The sequence below is a fragment of the Malus domestica genome, chromosome 15, assembly GCF_042453785.1.
Source record: "Malus domestica chromosome 15, GDT2T_hap1".
In the NCBI taxonomy this organism is placed as follows: Eukaryota; Viridiplantae; Streptophyta; class Magnoliopsida; order Rosales; family Rosaceae; genus Malus; species Malus domestica.
Genome location: NC_091675.1, coordinates 16,899,633 through 16,923,133, shown reverse-complemented (window position 1 = coordinate 16,923,133; position 23,501 = coordinate 16,899,633). Strand labels below are relative to the sequence as shown.

Below are 23,501 nucleotides of genomic sequence, written 5' to 3'. Positions count from 1 at the left end.
CCAATGAGGGTTTCTCACTCTTCTGAAGTCCTTAACACTTTTTGTGAATCCACGTACCGGTCTCGAACAAGGTCGGGTGGAAAATAGGCTTTAGACTTCGTTGTCGGTGGAAGGATTTCTCCAAGGCTGAAATATACCACTCGAGCTCATAATTATGTTATTGATAGAATGGTCTCTTCGGGAAGGAGTTACGCGACTTGGGCTTTTGACTCTATCGCTCATTCTCCTTACCCTTATGCAAGAGATGAAGCGGGCGCTTCTCGCGTACATTCCTGTCTCCACCTATGCTATCCCCAGTGCTTCGACTATTCCTTGCTATTGGACGAGCGTGAAACTCTGAAGGGATACTTGCAACACGCTGAACACCGAGTGGATCGTCTCAGGGGGGATTTGATGGTTGCTGATCGTGCCGTGTCTGTTGCTCACTCAAATGACATACATGATGGTTTTAAATAGGGCATTCACTATTTTTGCTCCAAGAAGAAAGAGGCATTTCCCTCCGTAAACTGGGATAGTCTCTCCACCTCGTTAGACTAGATGTCATTTTGCTTGTAATAAGTTGGGCCCTTTGGTCCAACCACTACTAGGATATCTAGTAGTGATGTTGTCTTTGTTTTCACCTTCTACTTGTAGGTTTACTTCTTTTTTCATTCTTATCTTTTATCTCACTATGTATCCAACATCCAAGAGGTTTTCCTCTTTTAAATAAATGATATTCCCTTTTATAGCAGGAAAACAATGTCCCATTGCTTGAGCTTTTACTTTTGCACATGTAATGCCTCATTTTCCTCTGCAAACACACGACGTGTTCGAGGAGGAAAATCAGATTTATTAAATTCGCCCTTTCGTTATCGATCTCAAAACCGTTCAACCTTGAATTCTACTCTTAATCAGTTTTTTACCTATTTGATCTTAGATTTTCGATCTTGGTAGACCTTTGCTCATTCGATCTTTGTTTTCTTTTCCCGCTCGATCTTAGATTTCGATCTTGATTGGGTCTTTGCCCATGGGCTTTCCTTTCCTACTCGATCTTAGAGTTTTGATCTTGATTGGGTATTTGCCCATTCAATCTTGGGCTTTCTTTTCCCACTCGATCTTAAATTCTCGATCTTGACTGTGTCTCCGCCCATCCGCTCTTAGGTTTTCTTTTCCCACTCGATCTTAGATTCTCGATCTTGATTGGGACTCCTCCTATCCAATCTTGGGTTTTCTTTTCCCACTCGATCTTATGTTTTTGATCTTGATTCAATCCCAATCCATGGTTTATGCTCTTCAACTTTAGACTTTAGTCGAAGATTTGAATGAAATGCAACTTTATTTATCATACAATAAGGAGATGTCAAGAGACATCTAGGGATACACTATTTGACATGCAAGGAAGACAAGAAGGGATTTACCCTTCAACATTGCTGGAAACAGAAATTTAAATACAGAAAACATAAACACGAAAAGCTAAATGTGGTACTTTCTCAAATGAATTGCATTCCATGGGCGTGACACATACTGACCTGTTTCAACGTGCCTGAGTTTATAAGTTCCCTTTCCGAAGGTTTCGGTCACCTCATATGGTCATTCCCATATGCGTCTAAGCTCCATTGCATTCAAATCTTTTGTGTTTTCCATGACCTTTCTCAATACCTATTCACTTACCTTGAACCTTTTTTACTTGACCCATTTGTTGAAGTAAGTGGCAACTTGGTTCTGGTAGTTCGCAAGTCGTAGTGCGGCGATTTCCCTTTGTTCCTCGACTAAGTTAAGGTTATGGGCTAGCTGTTGATCGTTCTGGCCATTTTCCACAACTGATGTTCTAATCGTAGGTAGACCGACTTCTGTGGGGATAACTGCTTTAGTGTTATAATCGAGAGAGAATGGGATTTCTCTTATTGGTTTCCATTTTGTGGTACGATATGCCCACAATACATTGGGGAGTTCCTCATGCCACTTTCCTTTGCGATGTTCTAACTTTTTCTTTAAGCAATAAGAAATCGTTCGATTTGTCTTCTCCACTTGGCCATTACCATGGGGATAACTTCTAGAAAAGAATTGTAATATGATTCATTTCTTTGTGCAATAACTTCTAAATCTTCGATTGTCGAACTGTGTCCCATTATCCATCACAATCGCCTTTGGTATGCCAAACTAGCATATAATGTTTCGCCATACGAATCTTACAACGTCATCTTGCGTAATAGAAATGTACGTTTCTGCTTCCACCCACTTAGTGAAGTAGTCTGTGGCGAAAAAGACAAACCTGTTATTCCCGGACGTCCTTAGCAACAGGCCTACGATGTCCATTCCTCATTTATTGAATGGCCAGGGTCCTACGATTGGATTGAATTATTCGGCAGGTTGTCTAACAACCGGTGCATATTTCTGGCAATTGTCGCACTTTCTTACATATTGCTCTGCGTCTCAAGCCATGTACGGCCAGAAGTAGCCTTGGGTTAATGCTCGATGCACTAAACTTCTTCCTTCAAAGTGATTCCCACACATTCCTTTATGTAATTCTCTTAAGACCCATTCAGATTGCCTTGGATTTAAGCACCTTAGGCATGGTCTTGAGAATGACCTCCTATAGAGCGTGTCATTAAGGATTGCATATCTTACTGTTTTTATTTTGAGTTTTCTCGCTTCCACATGATTTTCTGGCTGGATCCCTTTTGTCAAGTAGTTTATGATTGGTGTCATCTAACAGTCATCATCTTCAGCTTGAGCATGCTCTAGCAACGAGTTATCAAGTCTCACCCCTTGCCCATCTACCTGCATCACATTTGATCTCACTACCTCGATACTCAGGGAGTACAGACATTCTACTTTGGTTACCCGTAGGTTCTCTTGTACGGCTAACGCCGCACACGCTAGTTGATCCATTTTTTCGTTCATTTTTCTAGGTATTTGCTTCAGCTCGAAATACTTGAATCCATTCGCCAGCCTTTTAACCAGCTACTGATATGCTTCTATCCTCGCATTTTTAGTTGTATACTCTTCAGTGCTTGGCTAACGATAAGTTATGAATCATTATGCACGGTGAGACGACTTATCTTCAATTGTTTCGCAAGTTTGAGGCTTAGTATCAGAGCTTCATATTCCACCACATTGTTGATGCAGGAAAATCCAGCCGAACCGAACGCTCTGAGTCTACACCCTCAGAAGAAATTAAAATGATCCCTGCTCCAGCTCCTGCTTGATTGGATGACCCATCCACATACAGCTCCCACTTGGTCTCATTAAGGTCGACTTCCGCAATTTCCTCGCATTCACCCTGCAAACTTTCATGAGGATAACACTCTACAAGAAAGTCAACAATTACCTGTTCTTTAGTTGTGCTTCGAGGCTGATACTTTATGTCAAATGAACTAAGTTCAATGGCCCACTTCGTAATTCTTCCCAATAAGTCCAGTTTAGATAAGATAGCCCTGATTGGTTGATTAGTTAACACCACAATGGTGTCTGCCTCGAAGTACTGACATATCTTCTTCTTTGCGGTTATTAAGGCCATCATCACCTTCTCAATGGGTGAATACCTCTTCTATGCATAAATTAAACTTTTGCTCAAGTAAAATATGGGTTGTTGAACTGAGCCTTCTTCTCTGAATAATGCAGCACTTACTACCCTTTCGTTTACGGCCAGGTACATGCACATCGGCTCACTTTGCTTGGGGATAGTTAACAATAATAGGCTTGTGAGATACTTCTTCAGTTGTTTGAAAGCTTCCCTTTGCTCATGCCCCCACACACTTCCTCTCCTGTTTTGTATGGCTTGAAAAAAAGGTTCACATTGATTGAATGATCGTGAAATGAAACGGATAAGGGCAACAACTCGCCTAGTTAACACTTGAATGTCTCTAGGTGTTATTAGATCCGACATGTTACACAAGGCTTCAACTTTCATTGGGTTTGGTTCAATGCCTCGTTTGTTCACTATGTGCCCTAAGAACTGCCCAGATGATACACCGAATGCACATTTTTCTGAGTTTAGCTGCATGCGATATCTTCTCAATACGTTGAAAATGTTGTGTAGATGATCGATGTGTTGGCACCTTTCTCGGCTTTTGACAACCATATCGTCAATGTAAACCTCCATTGTATTTCCAATTTGATTTTTAAACATCTTGTTCACTAACCTTTGATAAGTCGAGTTGGCATTCTTGAGTTCGAAAGGCATGACGATGTAACAATACAACATACGCTTAGTGATAAAAGCAGCTTTCTCTTGATCTTTAATAACCATAGGAATTTGGTTAGAACTGGAATAAGCGTTTAAGAAAGACAACAATGCATACCCGGCAGTAGCATCCACCGTCTGGTCAATTTTTGGAATTGGAAAACAGTCTTTCTGGCATACCATGTTCAGGTTGGTGTAATCCACATATACACGCCATTTTCCTTTTTCTTTCTTGCCTACCACCACGACATTTGAAACCCAAGTTGGGCACCAGACATCACGAATGAATCCAACTTTGAGGGGTCTATCGACTTCTACACTGATAATCTGATTTCGCTCTAGCGTAAATCTCCTCTGTTTTTGTCGGTGTGGAGGACAACTCGGATCCACATTCAGCTGGTGACATGCCACTTCCGGGTCAATTCCTGTCATGTCCCTATGGAACCATGCAAAAACATTAGTGTTGCTCCTAAGAAATTTCAACAACTCTTCGACTTCCGTATCAGATAGAAGGAAGCCCACCCATTTTTGTTTATCAGGATCGGTTGAATCTAAAACCTATTCCCTCAGTGGTTTTATAGTCGGGGGTTCTTGATTGTCACAGTCCGTCCCGGAATTTTAATTCCGAGGACGTGAAGTTACGAAAATGTCCCTAAATGGGACTAAAGTGCGTAATTTGGACACTTGTTTTTACTTAAGGTTCTTAAACTTTGGTGAATTAGAATATTAATTGGTTTTAGAAACCTAAGCCAAGACTTTTACTTAGGTTTCTATGTTAAAAGTTTGAAATTGAGATTGAGTTGGACACGGGGACCCCCACATCCCTCAAAACCTTCCCCAATTCCCGTACCTTGTCATTCTCTCTCTCTCCTCCTTCACGATTTCTCACTCTCTCTGTCTCTCTCTCCTTCGAACTCACGGACCAACTTCAAAAACACCCTAAAACTTCTACCAAAGTCGGATCTAAAACCACCATTGCATTCCTGAGGACTCCACGATCACGTAGGTACCAGTTTAAGGTAAGTTTCACTTCGAAAACCCTAGTTTCTAAAGTTGCCGTGAATGTGTACTGTTCATGAGCTTTGAATTGGTTGTGTTTTAGGCCAAACCAAGCTCACAGTGAGCTTAAGGAAGTCCCAAGGAAGCTCGGAGTGCTTCGTTGGCATGAATTGGACGTCGGGATCACCTAGTTCAAAGGTAGGCCGAATTTTCATATTTTTGGAAAGTTTGATTCCGTTGTTTTTGAAGCTTAAAATTAGTCCATCGTGATAGCTTATGATTGGGGCTTCAAATCGGTATAAATTACGTGAAAAATGGATGAAAAACGAAGGAGAATAGCAAGTTTGAAAAATTTCCAGAAACCGGCGAACAGTCGCCGGAGAAGACAGGGAATATTCCGTCAGTTTTGACGGAATATGCTAACGGCGTGACTGACGCCGTTAATTATTTAACGGAATATGCTAGGATTTAACGGAATATTCCCTAACTGCCGTTACTGTGCCGTCAGTGTGCATGGCACGTGGCCGCGCGTGGGGGGCGCGTAGGTCCGTGCCACGTCAGGCGCGTGGGGGCGCGTGAAACCTCCAAAAATTATTTTAAAAATATGGGGATGATCCTGAGGTTGTGTAGGTCACAGTGGTATATTCATATACCCAATTTGAGGAATATATGAGGAGTTATTAGCTAAGAATTGGGTTAGGCGTTAAATAACGCCAAATTGGTTACTTTTGTATAGGTGAGGCTTATGCGGGCATCGGGCATAGCCAAGGGATGCTCAGGGACCTTCGACACGTTGATGTATTCTGTGAGTGGGCAGTTTTGTTTTCCATATACATATATACTTGCCGTTTTCCCAGAAATTGAAAATGCATGAAATTATGCTTTAAATGAAAATGTATAAAAGTATATGAGATATATTAGTTGAAATGCCATGCATAGAAGTGTGCGAAAAGTATACAGAATTATATGAAAAGTATATAGAAATGTGAATCGAATTGCCATGCATGAAATTATATGAAATGATATGAATTGAGATATGATGCATATATATGAAATGGTGCGGTGGACACACAGGTGAGTATCAGGTGAGTATTATTATTGTTATGATGATGTTGATGTATATTGAGCTCAAATCCTGCACCATAGTTTAGTGCTTATAGTATTCACCGCATCGCACGCTCGTCTTGGATCCAAGTAGATGCTAGTCGTACAGTCCACGCGGAGTGGGTACGACAGGCCAGTCGCGAGAGTGTTAGTGAGATTCCGACTGGTGGGTGACCTTAGATTATGTGCACAGATGATTTATGAGAAGCACTAGAGCGTAACTTGTGTGCAGAAGGCCGTACAGGTCACGCGGAGTGACTCCGGCAGAGTGTGAGAGTGATAGATTTTGAGCTCTAGGTTCAACCGGGCTAATAGAGGGCCTCCGGTTGATTATCTTATTGCACCTGATATGATTTATGTTGATGCATTCATACCTTATTACTGTTGAGATGATGTGGCATGGCATAATTAATATGAGAAATGTTGAGATGATGTGGCATGGCATAATTATGATGAAAATGTTGAGTTAATGAATTGAAGTATTGAGAATATATATATGTATATTTATATTTTATATTTCTGGGAAAGTATACAGGTTTTACGGAGAGGGGTTACAACGTTTTGAGAAATGTTTGGATTTGGAAAAGAATTGTTTTACTGACCCACTCAATTTTGGTTTTGCGCCCCTCCAGGTTCAGGAATCACAAATGTGTGGTGACTACGAGGAATTTGACGGTGTTCTGACAGATTGGACAAAATTAGGACTCACCTTCGGGTGTATCAACTTGTAAATTGTATTTAAAAGCTTCCGTACTGTGCAAATGGTTACGTCACTCTCGCGTGACGGCCAGCATGCCCTCCTTCGGGACGGGGTGTGTCATTGATGGTCACTTTTCTGATCTTGTTGTGGTGGGTCCTCCGCTAATTGCTATAATGGTTTATTCTCATGAAAGTCCAAGCTCTGTTGTACTTCCCTGGTTATCTTGATGTTTGTTGCCATGCTGTAGCACTTTCTGGCCTCCAGCTGATCCCCTTTAATGTCGATTGTTGTTTGACCATCCGTCGACAAACACCTCATTACTTGACATATGGTTGACGCTTCCCCATCCATTTGATGGATCCAGTCCCTTCCCATAATGGCATTATACGTACTTGGTGCGTTGATGATGACAAAAGTGACGAAAATAGTCTTACCTGCTGCAGTGACGGGAAGAGTCACGTCTCAAATGGGCTGGGCTTTAGTTCCTTCAAACGCACAGATGGGAGTTGGATTCAACCTTATCTCTTTCTCGTTTAATTCCATCATTCTAAATGTGCTCCAAAATAAAACGTATGTGCTGTTCCCCCCATCAATCATTATCTTTTTCACTCTTGAATTGGCAACGCGTAACGTCACGACCAGTGCATCATTGTGAGGGAATTAAATTCCTTCGAGGTCTTTTTGGCTAAAGGAGATGACTCCGAAATTCTCTAATGCTTTGGACGCTTCAGGGGTTGATGTTATGCTATGCACGCGTCTAGACTTCTCAGCTTCTCGACTTTACGATCGAGAGCGTGCTTCGTGTCCCTTAGGAGGTTGAGGTCCACCATGTATGACATTGATATCCAACAACCTTTCATCCGCCCCGATGTTTCCTATTATTGCTTTAAGTCCTTTGTGAACGGTGATTTGTGGATCTTTCTGGCCGTTTCTAAGGCAAGTTTCACCGGGGTCTGTGGTTTGTATCCCTTCACAATCTTCTCAATTTGTTCTTATAGATCAACATCTTTTACTTTTTTCGATCCTTTTCCCTTATGATCTTCTTCGCCCTGATTTTTCATCACTTCATCACAATTGCTGGATGACGCGCTACTAGAGCTACCCTCCTTATCTTCATCTTCTGCACACTATCTCTTGGTGCCGATCACATCTTCCACTATGTTTCTCGCTTTAGCCTTCTTTAATGCCTCATCTGTTGTCTTTTTTTATTTTAGGCAATTCCCTTGTTAGCTTTCTAAATTGTTCCATGGCGAGACTCGGTTCACTATTTTGGGATTGAGACCTCGCATGCACGGATCGAGTCCCTGCATCTCTAGAGGCATCTGGAACTTCTTGTGTGGATCTAGTCATGTTTGTAGCTTGATTTTGTTTCGGTTCCTGCAGACAGCGCCAACTGTTGGAGCGAAATTTCCTACTAGAAAAATACCTCCACAGATTTGTTGACCACAATCCTTACATTCGTCGAATCCTTCGTTAGAGGTGTCCCTAAATAGTCTTCCTCCATAGCTTGCCTAGGCAGGGTACCTGCAAGAGATACTCCTACGCTCAAGTCAGTCAATTGATAGGATTGCATGATTAAGGATCAAGTACCACGACCTGTCCTCATTTCCCACTTCTTTTGTGGTCCTCCGTCATATGATTGCATGCTTTGGAAACAAGTACCATGACCTGTCTTCCTCTCCCACTTCTCCTCCGTAGTGGGGGTAGTTATCTAGGCACATTCCCCTTGCCTCTGTAGGGGGTAGTTATCTAGACACGTTTCCCTTGTGTTTGTATATTTCTTATGGGCTTTCCTCATAGTTTATCTTGCACAACACCTTCTCCTTGGATGATTGGTATTGGCTTATAAGTTGAAACCCGATTTTATCCTCCCACAGTTACTCAAAGGCCTTCATGTTTGAAGGCTTGTATTGCTGTCGAGATTTGATGCCGCATTAACGATTGTAGATACTACTAATAGCAAATTAACTTCCAATGATAACAGAAAGCAACACTATGAATTTATTGTTAATGGTTACATATCATGCATTATCTATACAAATACTAGATACATATTCAGTGGTGTTAGCAATGGTGTAAGCAGTGGCGCACTGCAGTCTTGGAAGCAACGGTGTAGTGCATTATTATATATAACAAATACTAGTTACAAATCTTGCATTATTGCTTTTAATTTACTTTTGTGTTGTTAGCTAGGACGTAAGTAGTGGTGTATGCTCTTATTATGTGCTATGGTTTTTTTTTTTCCACTTCTCTTTATAGATATGTCTAATAATATAGCTAAAGATATACAAGATCATGGAGAAGGTAACGAAAAAAAGAGCAAGGCAATGTGGGATGATGCAAGTGTTGGGATATTTATAAGTGTTTGTGTAGCTGAGACATTAGCCGGAAATCAAATAGGTGGTCATCTTAATAGAATTGGATGGGAAAATGTTATTAAAAAATTTAATGACCTTACTCAAAGGTCATATGTTCATAAACAACTCAAGAACAAATGGACTGCACTTAAGAAAGAATGGCAATTGTGGGCATCATTAGTTGGAAAAGAGACTGGCTTAGGATGGGATCTTGTGAAGCAAACTATCATTGCAAGTGATGAATGGTGGGAGAAAAAAGTGAAGGTGAGAAATTATTATCTCATATCCATGGAAATCTAACTTCATATTTATGTTCTTTTATCATAATTTGTTAATTGTAGTTGGTCATATTTCAGGAGAATTCTAAAGTTGAGAAATATTGAAATAGTGGACTGAAAAATGTTGACTAACTAGACATTTTGTTTAAAGAATGAGCTGTTACATGTGTAGGTGCATGGGCACCCTCACAAGGGTTGATGAGTAATAATGTCCAGAAAGCTCCAACATGCGAACAAAATGACGGTCAAGATGATTTGGAGAATGACATAGATAGGGGCTTGACAACATAGCCGATGAAGGAGCAAAAAGAACAAGAGATTCCAAAAGAGTTGGAATTGGGGCCAAGATGATAAAACAATTAGATGGTATTTTAGAAGTTGTAAACAATTGTTCTAAGAGCATAGATAAGCCTGGTTATAGCATTGAGGAAGTGATGCAAGTTTTGGAAGGAATGCATGAAGTTGTGAATGATGATGAGCTCTTTATGAAAGCGGCTGATATCTTCACTGAAAGAAAAATAGAGAGATGTTTGTTGCATTGAAGCAATCTAACCGACAAATCATGTGGCTCAAGAGCAAGAAAATTTGATTCGTCACATTTATCTTAGGATTATATTTTTCGATTTTTTTTTTGGTGGTTGAATAAGTATTTATTATGTAATGAATTGGTTTTATTATGTAATGGATTGGTTACACATATGTGCCTTTAATATCTTTAATTATATAATTTTTTAGAACTTTATTCAGAATGTGATCTTTATTTTTGCCATGATTATATATTCCTCTTGTATTAAATTTTTCTTTTATGTTTACAAATATGAGTTCTAGTAGCAATGACAGTAGCAATACAAACAACTCTACTGATGGAAGTGATGATGAATTTTATCAACTGGTTTCTGCAAGCTGTGTCACGGCTGTCTCTAAATGGTTAAAGTAAGTTGACAAAGAATCTTGTAGGACTTCTTCGTATATGGGATATAGATGGGTAATGGAAGTTTTAAATGGTCATCCTATAAGATGCCATGAACAATTTAGGATGGAACATGTTTTTAAGGACTTGTTAGAGACTTTGAAGCGTGATTATGGCTTAAAAAGAATTGGAGATACAACACTGGAAGAAGCATTAGCAATGTTTCTTAGCACATTAGTTCATGGGCACACTAATAGGATGGTCCAAGAGAGGTTTCAACGCTCTGGAAAGACTGTTTCTAGGTGGTTTGGGATACTATTAGATGTTGTTTCTCACATGGCTACTGATATTATATGTCCACATGATCGGCAATTCAAGAGAGTATCAAATAAAATTAAGGATGACAATTGGTATTGGCCATATTTTAAAGGTTGCATAGGGGCAATTGACGGAACACATGTCCCAGTTGTGCCTAGAGAAATGCAAGTGCCATAAATAGGTAGAAAAGGAAATACAACTCAATGTTATGGTTGTATGTGATTTTAATATGTGTTTTACATTTGTCTGGGTTGGATGGGAGGGTGTTGCTCATGATTCACGTATATTCATGGAGGCCTTGAGAAGACCAGAATTGAAATTTCCTTATCTCCCTTCTGGTTAGTAATCAACCTTAGTCCTATATGAATGTGTTTATTTATTTATTATCTTATGAACACAAAAATCTTTATATTTTTCTTTTCAATTATGGTGTAGGCAAATATTATTTAGTTGATCTTGGATATCCACATATGAATGGATATATTGGACCTTATAGCGATGAACGATATCATCTTCCTGAATTTCGACGTGGGAGTCAGCCAAGAGGGAAAAAAGAGATATTTAATCAGAGGCATTCATCCCTAAGATGCACAATAGAAAGAACTTTTGGTGTTTGGAAAAATAGATGGACAATGATTCGTCTCATGCGTAACTTCCCTTTTGAAAAACAGGTACAAATTGTTGTTGCTTCAATGACCTTACACAATTTTATTAGGAAGCATTCCATGACAAATCAAGAGTTCCAACCTTATGATGATGATGATGAGCTACTTCCGCCTAGACATGAGGAAGATCATAAAGATGAAGAAATTGTTGATAAAAATTTTACTCATAGGCGAGAGATGGATGTTGAACGAAAAAAGGATTGCTAATCTTCTTATATCTAGTTAATGCTTATTTCACATTTGATTGTCATGCAACTATAACGTGTCATTTTGTTTTTAAGAAACAAACATATATTCTTAATAAGTATGTATCATTTTGTTAGTGATCGTTGTTTTTTGTAATTGAATTTTCATCAACCCTTAATCAAGTTGTATGCTAATTATATACAAAAAATACTTATGCAAAAATTATTGAGAATTATTAATGAAAGCGCCTTTTCATTTTGTTGATGCACAAAATCAGTGAGGACTTTGGTATAACAGAAAGTGTTAAGTTTGTGACCTTCGCTAGATTGCTCCGGTCACTAGTGTGGATAAGTATGTAAATGGATAGAGACAGGGAAGCAAACACAAGATGTACGTGGTTCACCCAGATTGGCTACGTCCACGGAGTAGAGGAGTTCTCATTAATTGTGAAGGGTTTACACAAGTACATAAGTTCAAGCTCTCCTCTAGTTTCATTCTAACATTGACACGTGTTGTGTTGTGATTGGCTTCTGATGTTAACACGTGTTGCGCTATGATTGGCTTCTGATGTCGACACGTGTCGCGCTGTGATTGGTCTCCTGGTTGGAGGGAAACTCTTATGGGTCCTTGACGGTATAACGTTGACCGGTGCTCAGTAGTTTCGGGATTGGTCAAGTATGATACAAACACATTTGACAATCAAACACACTATTTAATATAAAAAACGCTTCTATCCAATACAAAAGCGCTTAGTTGGTTGCATGCCAAACAACAAACTACTTCCTCATAGAAGCGCTATTGAAAAGTGCTACAAACAAAAAGCGCTATTGAGTAATAGTGCTTTGAAGAGTAGCACATTGAAAGAGTAAAAAGCGCTTCCTAATGAGTAAAAGTGCTTTAGTTATAAAAAATGGTCGTTTGGCAAATATTTTAAAAGTGCTTTTAGTTAAAAGTAGAAGCACTAATAAGCATTTTCTAAGAAGCACCTCCTAGGTGCTTCCTCCTAAAATTGCTACACAGAGAAAACAAGGGAAGCACTTTGCTCCCTTTAATGAATTTTTTTTAATTCCCGAATTATCCCTATTTTTTAATTTGCAAAGTCTAAAATGTCATTACACTTGGAAAAAACATCAAAATTGCCATCACTAATTTTTTCTAGGTTTGCACGTTAAAAACCTAGAAGTCTTTTTATTTTCATAATATTTTGGTGGCTAGAGAAGTCATCTTGGTCTCCATCTCTTCCTCTCCATCTTCCCCAAATCTCTCTGCATCTCCATCACCTGAAATTCTTGTGGAGGTATGTTTGCTATTTCTTATCTTAAAATTTGTATGTAGTGTGTGAATTTGATTGTTGGTATGTTATTTTTATCAAAATTATTGTGATTTTTGAACTACACGAAAAATAATTTTAGGGTTTAGTGATCGTTCATCGACATTCCAATGGTATTTTTTGTTTTTTTTTTAAATTCTTCAGAATCACTCTAGGTACGGGCGGGTGATCTAGTTTGTTGGTAGGTATCATTGTGAACATATATTTACAACTTAGTTTGCTTCGAAAATTAATTTGTAAATACTACATGAAAATTAATTTGTAAATACTACATGCATTTGAGCAGGTTAAATATTTCTAAGCAGGTTACTGTTGGAGCGAAATTTCCTACGGGAAGAAATACCTCCACAGATTTGTTGACCGCAATTCTCATGTTCGCTGAATGTTTCGTTAGAGGTGTCCCCGAATAGTCTTCCTCCGTAGCTTGCCTGGGCGGGGTACCTGCAAGAGATACTCCGACACTTAAGTCAGTTAATTGATTTTCTATTCTCTGTTTCTCTCGGGTTCTCCTTACATACCTTGTTCTTTGGCTCATTTCCTTATTTATAGGATTACATGATTGAGGATCAAGTACCATAACCTGTCCTCCTTTCCCACTTCCTTCGTGGTCCTCCATCATATGACTGCATGCTTTGGGAACAAGTACCACGACCTGTCTTCCTCTCTCACTTCTCATCCGTAGTGGTGGCAGTTATCTAGGCACGTGCCCCTTGCGTCTGTAGGGGGTAGTGATCTAGACACGTTTCCCTTGCGTCTGTAGGGGTAGTTATCTGGACATGTTTCCCTTGCGTCTGTATATTTCATGTGGGCTTTCCTCACAGTTTATCTTGCACAATACCTTCTCCTTGGACGATTCGTATTGGCTCATGAGTCGAAACCAGATTTTATCCTCCCACAGTGCCCCATTTTCCCCTTTTTTCCGTATGTAAAATAGGGGAAAACTGAGTTTTTCAATCATGAGGCCTTGAAACTATATTCTTTACTAAAATCACTTCTTGCTAAGGCCAAATTTGTGAAAGTTATTTTTTCCAAAGGCCAAATTTACTGACGCCTAAACCATAATTTACGACGCCGCATAACTTGTTAAGGCCAATAGACATCTTCACATGCTTTATGAACGCCAACTGACATCTTACTACGGTTTACGAAGTGGACTGATATGATTTAGGGTTGACACCTTGTTGTGAAAGTGGACTAATATATTATTTAAGAAAGTGGACTAACACTATCGTGTGACTTACGAACGAGGATTTACGAAAGTGGATTGACACTTTCGCATGATTTACGAATGAGGATTTGCAAAAGTGGATTGACACTTTCGCATGATTTACGAATGAGGATTTGCAAAAGTGGATTGACACTTTCGTGTGACTTACGAACAAGGATTTACTAAAGTGGACTGAACACCTTCGTATGATTTACGAAAGTGGACTGACACTTTCATGTGACTTACGAATGAAGATTTTACGAAAGTGTATTGAACACCTTTGTATGATTTACGAACGAGGATTTACGAAGGTGGACTGACATATGATTTAAGAAAATGGATTGACATTTTCGTATGACTTACAAACTAGGATTTACGAAAGTGGACTGACACGATCTACAAAAGTTGAAAGTTGACACCTTCGTATGATTTACGAACGAGGATTTACAAAAGTGGACTGATACTTTCGTATGGCTCACGAATGAGGATGTGGGAAAGTTGACTGACACATACACATACATATACGTATATATGTTTATTGTATAAATATCTATCCCATCTTGTCTGCACACCTAGTTTGTTTCCTTCTCACACATACGATCCATAATACTGTTTCCTACTCACACATACAATCCATAATGCCGTTTCCTCTTCACACATAGCTGCACACCTAGCCTGCATGTCTGCATCTACACACACACACACACACACACACACACACATATATATACACGTGTGGCTCAAAAGCTTGGGTGTTCACCTGCACAATATCTATCCCATCTTGTCTGCACACCTAGTTTGTTTCCTTCTCACACATACGATCCATAATACTGTTTCCTACTCACACATACAATCCATAATGCCGTTTCCTCCTCACACATAGCTGCACACCTAGCCTGCATGTCTGCATCTATACATACACACACACACACACACACACACACACACACATATATATACACGTGTGGCTCAAAAGCTTGGGTGTTCACCTGCACATAGTGTGCTTTATCTGCACGCCTAGTTTGCACATATAGGCTCACCGACACTTACACACACACACACATGTGGACATCTTTGCTCACCAACATGAGTATATCTGCACACTTTTTCGTACCTTTATATATATCTCTATACACACCCATATATACATATTGGTGTGTCATTACTTGGGCTCAACATATTTCATATCTCCAACTTTGGAACATGTGTTTTTCGAAGCTTTCTTTTTTCGTTCTCGTTGTCAAATCTATGCCTCCTGTCACCTAGATGGTGACTACACATTGAAATATATATGAGAAAATGACACCTTACTTACACGTCCTATCCCATCCATTAGGTTGTCTATAGCTTTTGTCCTCTAATTTGGAGTTTCATCTATCCTACTTAAGCCATCTCCAATTGAAAGGTCCAGAGGGCCGAAAATAGCCCGAAAACTGTCTCTAACCTAGGGCTAGGACAGAGGGCTGTGGAATCAGAGAGGGCCCCACGGAATCCGAAAGGGCCAAAGGCCTAGAGGGCTAGCCACTTCCAACCAACCAGCCAACCCCGGGCTGGCCAGAATTTTTTTAAATGTGTCGGATTTCCTGTCGATTAAAACCGATAGGAATACATTCTATTACTTAATATAAATGTATTACTGTCGGTTATAACCGACAGTAATACATTTATACTAAATAATATAAATGCAACCTAACCGACAACAATTCTTAATAAAAAATTCAAATGCAACGGCTAGTCATTCAAATGCAACGGCTAGCTGACTAGCCATTGCATTTGATTTTTTTTTTACAGTTTTATTATTATTTTTATTTACAAAATTTTTCATTTAACTTCTATTTTTTCCTATAACTTTTATTTTACAAAATTTGTTTCATATTTTTTTAAAATTCCATTTTTTCCTATAACTTCTATTTCACAAAATTTGTTTCATTTTATTTTAAATTCTTAGCCGTTGGATTTGAATTTAAGTTGTAGTTTTTAAAAAATAAATTATATTTGGCCTTATGGCCCTTTGAACATCGGTTGGAGACGGTTTTTTGTGACATGGCTAAAACGAGCCATCTGGCCATCTAGCCCTTGGTTGGAGACGGAGGCAAATATGGCCATGTACTGTTCATTAAAATATTAATATCTTGGAAGATCTTGGAGAGCCAGATAGCTAAAACGAGCCATCTGGCCAGCCCTCATTTGGAAATGGCCTTAGGGTTGAAAATTTACTTCCAAACTTCATATGCCCTCATTTCTCTTCTTATAAATTGAATTTCTCCAATCCTCGCTTAGGCACTTGGGTTATCACAAGAGGTCGGGGCTCGTCGGAGCAAGAAAAAGCTCTGATTCCGCTCGTCGGATTTCACCAGACTATCCATGTTAGACTTGAAACTCGAGAGGTCGGGGCTCCTCGGAGCAAGAAAAAGTTATGATTCAGCTCGTGAGACCAGCCTAATCCTACTTAGGCACTTGGGTTACTTCCAGCTTAGACACATCCCGGATTGCAATACAAGTATATATGGCTGAATTTCGACCTGCAAAATTTGGCATAGAAATAGGTATCAAAATTTCAGATAAGTTAAAAGCAACGAGAGAGCATCCATGACAAAAAACCAATGCAATCAAAATTTCTTATCAACTGCATCAGCTCATATTCAAGGTAGTAACAAAATTTGTTACATTTCAGTTTGTTAAAAGGAATTGCCACTCGTCTAAAGTCATAGGCTAGATTAGATGGATGGCAAGGATTATAAGTTGTTAGTGTGCGACTCTCTCTCCTCGTGTAACCGATAGTGAGATCAGATCCCTACCGGCTGGCTCTCTTCACGTAATATGTGTATGAATGAATGAATGTGTGAATGAGGTCATGGCTTCTGTAATTCTCTCTGCAATTCTCTTCCATTTCCAGCTTCTTTCTTCTTCATTGCATTCATCATTTTTAATCATTCTGTGTGTCTAACTCTCCGTAAAACTTCACTCACAAGTTCAAATACACTAACATGGCCTCAGAGCTAGGTTGCATTTCTGGGCGTCAGAATCTGTGAAATCCGACGAGCCCCGACCTCTCGAGATTCAAGTCTAACATGGCTGGTCTGGTGGTAGAGAGCAACGAGCTCCGATTTTCAATGGCAACAACTTCAACTTCTGGCAAATCAGAATGAAGACCATTTTCCGATCCCATGAGCTGTGGAATCTGGTTGAGAAGAGCTTTGCTACTCCAGCGAAGGAGGAAGAGGTCACATAAGCTAAGAATAAGCTCTTGCGAGAGAATCTGATGAAGGATGCTAGAGCACTTGGCATCATTCAAGGTGCCGTTTCAGATCAAATATTCTTGAGAATCGCTACGCAGGAGACTGCAAAGGCAGCTTGGGGTATTTAGCAAGCAAGAATTTATTGGTGATAAACAAGTAAGATGCGTAAAACTTCAAGGTCTTAGACGAGATTTTGAATATACTAGGATGAATGATGATGATTCATTGTTTGTGTATTTGGCTAAACAGTTTAATTTGATTAACCAAAGAAGAAGTTATGGTGATGATTTGAGTAACCAACGAATCGTTCAGAAGTTGTTGATTAGTCTACCTCAAACCCACGATGGTGTTGCCTCAGTCTCCTTTAATGTCTCCAAATGCTTTGCTTTCTCTTCAGCGGCAATTTTTCTGTGTCTCCTCACTTTCAGGGTCAGCATTCACTCTGCTTGTTTCATCAACGCATTCACAAGAAGAAAGTAATTGCACCTAGAAGTATAGAGAAGATAAAGATAATGAATTAAAGAAAAGACAAATTATAATATCACATCCAACATCATATTCATTTTAATCGTCTTACACCGTTGTAGTTTTATATAAAAATTTACTAAACATTAAACTGCTTTATTGTACAACTATTTATTCTTACAACGCAGTCGAATCAATTTTTATAAAAGCACACCAATAAAGACCGTCACATAAAATATCCAAAGTTGATTAAGTTGAAGCGGGCCAAGTTTCAAGGACCCGAGTGAACTCGTCCAAGCACTTTTTGTTCAACTCTACGTTGCCAAATATCTCCTTCATGGCCCGTGCATTTGCCCGTACTAACTCGCCCTCTTTCTCCACCATCACTCGCCTAATCAACTCGGCCACCGAGTCACTCGTAAACGACCCATCTCGCTCGTCCCTCGGTATCTCCAACCCAACCTGCTTTTCGTGCATTAGTCTCGAGTTCAACCCTTGGTCCGAATTTGCACCCGAAAACAAAATCAAAACCCTCCCAAACCCTAATGCTTCAATAATTGAACTCCAACCGCAATGAGTCAGGAATCCTCCAACTGAGATATGACCCAAAATCTTACGTTGTGGGGCCCAACCCCTCCACACAAAGCCCCAACCGTCCACTCGGGTTTCAAATCCGAGTGGAAGGATATTAGACCCCAACGCGTCCTCCACTAACGGGCGATTGTTGACCACCCAAATAAAGGGCAACCCCGATTTCTCTATCCCGTGAGCCAACTCGTGCATAAGTTCTTGACTCAGAGTCACCTCGGTGCCGAGTGCGATGTAAACCACCGAGTTCGGTTTCTTATTTTCGAGCCACTCTCTCAACACTTCCCACTTCTCATCCGCTCCATCGTTAGTGCCGCCGGGCTGATGCGGTGCTGAGCTGGTCGGCAGCAGCCCGAGTGGAACAACGGGTTTACCGTATAAATTTCTGAGCAGACTCACCGCGTCAGATTCAACCTCGGTGCAGCTCCGTATAGTCACAAAATTACAATCTTGAACCGTAACCGCGAGCCTCTGAAAATCGGAGACATTGTCGTCCATGCAATCCCAATGACTCACCATCTCGTGCAGCTTATAAGCGACGGTGGAAGGATAGTCGAACCACTCGGGAACGACCGTAAAGTCCTCCGGCCGCCGGCGTTTATCGCCGAGTAACTCAGACGGAGGACCGCCGAAAGCTAAGGAAGTGGCGTTGATGATGCTGAAGAAGACCGAGTTGACTCCGAGCTGAGTGGCGACTTGGGGCAGCCAGTAGCAAATAACGTCGTGGACGACCCAGTTGACGCCCGAGTGTTGGACGAAATGCGTGACTGCAGGCTTGAGCAAGTCGTAGGCTTTTTTGAGGTAGGGGACTTTGTTGATTGGTAGCTGGGAGGTGGACTCGACGGATTCAGGTAAGCCGTCGACGGCGGGGAGAGGAAGCTCAACGAAATCGATGAGTAGGGAAAGGGAGGATGACCGGAGGCGATTGATGTTTTGGGGGGTGGAGATGAAGGAGATTTGGTGACCTTTTTGAGCTAAGAACTTGGAGACCTCGAGAAATGGCATCAGGTGGCCGTAGGCTAGCCATGGGAACATGGCGATGTGAAGTTTCTTCTCATCTTTGCGCTCCATATCTGAGAGGAGGGACTCTCAGGCCTTTGATATCAGAAGTTGTAATTAAAGGGGCAGTAAGAAAAGGTACCATGTTGGCCAATTTATTGGATTGGTTATGATGGGGGTGATTAATTAGCCTCTAAACACGTAATTAATCACTCATGGTGCCTGTGATTAATATTTTCATGGCTAATCTTTAGCCGCGGGTCTAGATGGTGATGATGATAAAACAGTAATCCACACGTAAACTTGTTGGATGGTTTGACAAGGTGGTGGCGACGTGATTCTACGTAGAATTATTGACATGGTGATACTATGCATGCAGAAAGGTTAGGTGGTTAGAGGCCCACGTGCAGAAATGCGAGTTGGCGTTTTCCAATCACACCCACGTGCAGAAATGCGAGTTGGCGTTTTCCAATCACACCCATGTGTAGAAATGCGAGTTGGCGTTTTCCAATCAGAGTTATTCAGCTGTCAGGTAGCTTATGGCCAATTTGAAGATGTTAGGTCATTTCCAAGTGAAAGCTAGCTAGATTGTCAGTTTTAGCCATCTGGTTCTCAAATATATTAATATTTTAATGAGCAATACATGATCATATTTGTCTTCATCTCCAACTGAGGGCCAAAGAGCCATATAATTCATTTTAACCCGGTCACAAAAAACCGTCTCCAACCGAAGATCAAAAGGTCATAGGGCTCATTCAAGTGGTAGTAGGCTAGCCATGGAACATGGCGTTATGAAGTTTCTTCTCATCTTTGCGCTCCATGTGTGAGAGGAAAGACTGTCAGGCCTTTGATAATGCCATGTGTCTATGGGTTTTCAATGGACTGAGTGGGTTTGCATGAATTTTAATCATGGCTTTTTATTAATTAAAGTAGGAATAATGTTATTCATAACGTGTTTTTGTACCACATTTTCAATCTTAGGTGATATTTGATGTGGATAGCCACATCATTTGAATTAATCAAAATTTTAAATTTAGTTCATTATTTAATAAACTAATAATGAAGAAAAACTAGTTAATTAAATGATGATTGGAGTATATGAGAAGTCTTTCTCCTTCATTTCCTTGGGTTTTGCAAAATTTTCAAATGATGTGGCTGTTCACATCAGATGTCACCTAAGGTGGTATAGAAATTTGGTATAAAAACATGATATGAATAGCATGACTCTTAAAGCAATAGTCCATGTGAACATGGCCTTCTAAAGCGATGGTGATGTTATTGATAGGTGGTAAAAAATGGATTTGGATCCTTTCCTGAGCCAATGGAGAGGATCCTCCTGACCAACCATTGTGGGCTGTTGGATTTTTATCCAACGGCTACAAACAGGGGGGTCCCTTTAAAGTTATAATAATTATAGCCGTTAGATTTTCATCCAACGGTCCACAATGTTTGGTCAGGAGGATCCTCTCCATTGGCTCAAGAGAGGATCCAAATTTGTCAAAAATGACATTGAAATTAACAAGATGGGGACTTAGTGTTGTCAGGTTGGTAAAGAATTGATGATGGGATTAGTAATTTGGGTAAAAGACTGTTTACTACCCTCATGTTTCGTGGTTTTCAACATTTAGTACATCAAGTTTTTTTCGTCTCAGATTCATACCTAGAGTGTAAATTTTGGGACAGTCTCATACATTTGTTGGTCAAACTGTTAAGTCTCCCGTTAACTGTGACGTGGCGCACTGACTGGGCACCACGTGTTATCCACGTTTTTTTTTCTTTTTTTTCTTTTCTTCTTCCTTCTTCTTTTTCTTCTTCTTCTTCCTCCGACTGTAACTTTTTTTTTTTCCTTCCTCCTTCTCCTTCTTCCTTCCTCATTCATTCCCTTTCTTCCCATTCTTCCTTCTTCTTCCTCCGAATCTGGGGAAGGTTTTTTTTTTTTTTTCTTTTTTTTTCTTTTTTCTTCTTTTTTTTTCTTCTTTCTTCTTCTTCTTCTTCCTCCGAATCTAGGGGAAGATGAAAGTTTCTTTTTTTTTTTTTTTTTGAGGAAGAAGAAGAAGAAGGAAGGAAGGAGGAGGAAGAAGGGGAAGGAAGAAGGAGGAGAAGGAGGAAGAAAAAAAAAGTTGCAGTCGGAGGAAGAAGAAGAAGAAGAAGGAGGAAGAAGAAGAAGGAAAAAAAAAAAAAAAACTTCCCCAGATTTCGGAGGAAGAAGAAGAAGAAGAAGAAGGAAGAAAAAGGAAGGAAAAAAAAAAACTTCCCCAGATTTCGGAGGAAGAAGAAGAAGAAGGAGAATAAGAAGGAAGAAGAAGGAAGAAGGAAGAAGGAGAAGGAGGAAGAAAAAAAAAAGTTGCGGTCAGAGGAAGAAGAAGAAGAAGAAGGAAGAAGAAAAGAAAAGAAAGAAAAACGAAAAAAAAACGTGGATGACACGTGGCGCCCAGTCAGTGCGCCACGTCACAATTAACGGAAGACTTAACAGTTTGGCTAACGGATGTATGAGACTGTCCCAAAATTTACACTTTAGGTATGAATCTGAGATGAAAAAAACTTGATGTACTAAATGTTGAAAACCACAAAACATGAAGGTAGTAAATAGTCTTTTACCCTAGTAATTTAGTATGCATGCAGAAAGGTGAGGTGGTTAGATGCTTTAAAGGGAAGGGGATCATTTTCAAATCCCTTCCACCTAATCCCCTTCATCAAACAATCCGGATTCTTGAAATTTGATTTAAAGACTAAAGTTATTTTAACTTTTAAAGTGGGCCTTGTTTTTAGCGGTTGGATCAAATTTCAAGGGTCCAAATTGTTTGATGAGAATGATTAGATGGAAGGGATCCAGTGGATCCCTTTCCCTTTAAAGGAATATTCAGGGTGTCCATGACATTAGATTGTCTCCCATTATAGCCAACTTTGGTGACTCATTTAAATGCCTTAAAGGAATATTCGAGTTTTTAAAATAATATTGTCTGTAATGAAAAATTGTTATAGTATAATCTTCAAATATAAACATGCAAGACTCATTAAGCTTTGTAAAAACCCTTTGAAAAACCATGCAACTCTTAAGAGGGTGATGTTTGCCTTAAGTGAAATTACAATTTCTAATCACAAGAAGCACTCCTCAATTTCAGGGTGATGTTTCCAACAAAAATTGCATCAAATTACTTGTCTAAATACTCTAATGGCCGCGAATCATTAAGATGATTAGATAGTTTAAACACGGTGATTAATAATTCAAAACAAGGATGTATCCATTCAGAAGAAATTAATAAAATCACATATTCATGCTAAGGCTCATGGTTTCGCCCTAGCAAAAGAACTAGTTACGAACAATCATAATAAAAACTAAAGAAAATATCATTACCTAGAAAAAGGATTGAAAACACCCTGTAGGTAAAAAGTCTGTAATTCTCCAACCATAATGCCTGTGTTTTCCCCCTCTTAGCTAATAAGCTTTATTTGTGCTACTACAAAGTAAAACTCTACCTAGTGAATGTCTTAGAATAAAACTATGAAACATAATAAAATAATAAACTAGCAAATAAAAGATTTCCTATTTGAACTGAAATTCATACTTCTCAGAAAATCAGACTTTTGACCAACCAAATCAACTCCGATTTGATCCCTAAAGGTTTATTTTGAAAGCTTAAGTCGCCCCCAACAAATCATTAGAAGGAATCTTCTTCAAAATATGACATCTTAACCTCCAAAATGTCCAAAACGTCCAAAAACGTCAATATGGAAAAGCTGCGCACTGGGCCTTTATTTCATTGCCACGGTCAAACGGTTCAGTAGAAAAACCTGAAACTTTGATACAATTATCTTAACACACTCACAAACATCTTCCAATTAGAATTGCTCCACAATTCGTCTGTTTGACTACTTTATGCTCAAGAGGAAGTTGAATATCCTACTTTAGAAATATAGTTCAAAGTATCAAAATCTCACCAAAATAATCAATAAAACTAATAATAAAATTAGAGTAAAATATACTGTAAAA

General features: G+C 39.6%; 2 protein-coding genes and 1 long non-coding RNA gene across 3 annotated transcripts; 2 read left to right on the top strand and 1 right to left on the bottom strand.

Moving 5' to 3' along the window:
• The first annotated feature begins 5,260 nt into the window (after window positions 1–5,260).
• Window positions 5,261–7,088, top strand: LOC139192147 (uncharacterized). The gene is made up of 3 exons (XR_011576014.1): window positions 5,261–5,362; window positions 5,901–5,969; window positions 6,901–7,088. It is a non-coding gene; the product is annotated as an uncharacterized lncRNA (long non-coding RNA).
• Window positions 7,089–9,229: 2,141 nt separating this feature from the next.
• LOC103415880 (L10-interacting MYB domain-containing protein-like) lies at window positions 9,230–9,708 on the top strand. The gene is made up of 2 exons (XM_008354159.2): window positions 9,230–9,589; window positions 9,682–9,708. The coding sequence occupies exons 1-2, from the start codon at window positions 9,230–9,232 to the stop codon at window positions 9,706–9,708; spliced, it is 387 nt and encodes a 128-aa protein (XP_008352381.2).
• An 8,464-nt stretch (window positions 9,709–18,172) lies between these two features.
• Window positions 18,173–19,582, bottom strand: LOC103415872 (UDP-glycosyltransferase 91C1-like). Its single transcript, XM_008354152.4, has one exon. The coding sequence runs from the start codon at window positions 19,580–19,582 to the stop codon at window positions 18,173–18,175; it is 1,410 nt and encodes a 469-aa protein (XP_008352374.3).
• Window positions 19,583–23,501: the final 3,919 nt, after the last annotated feature.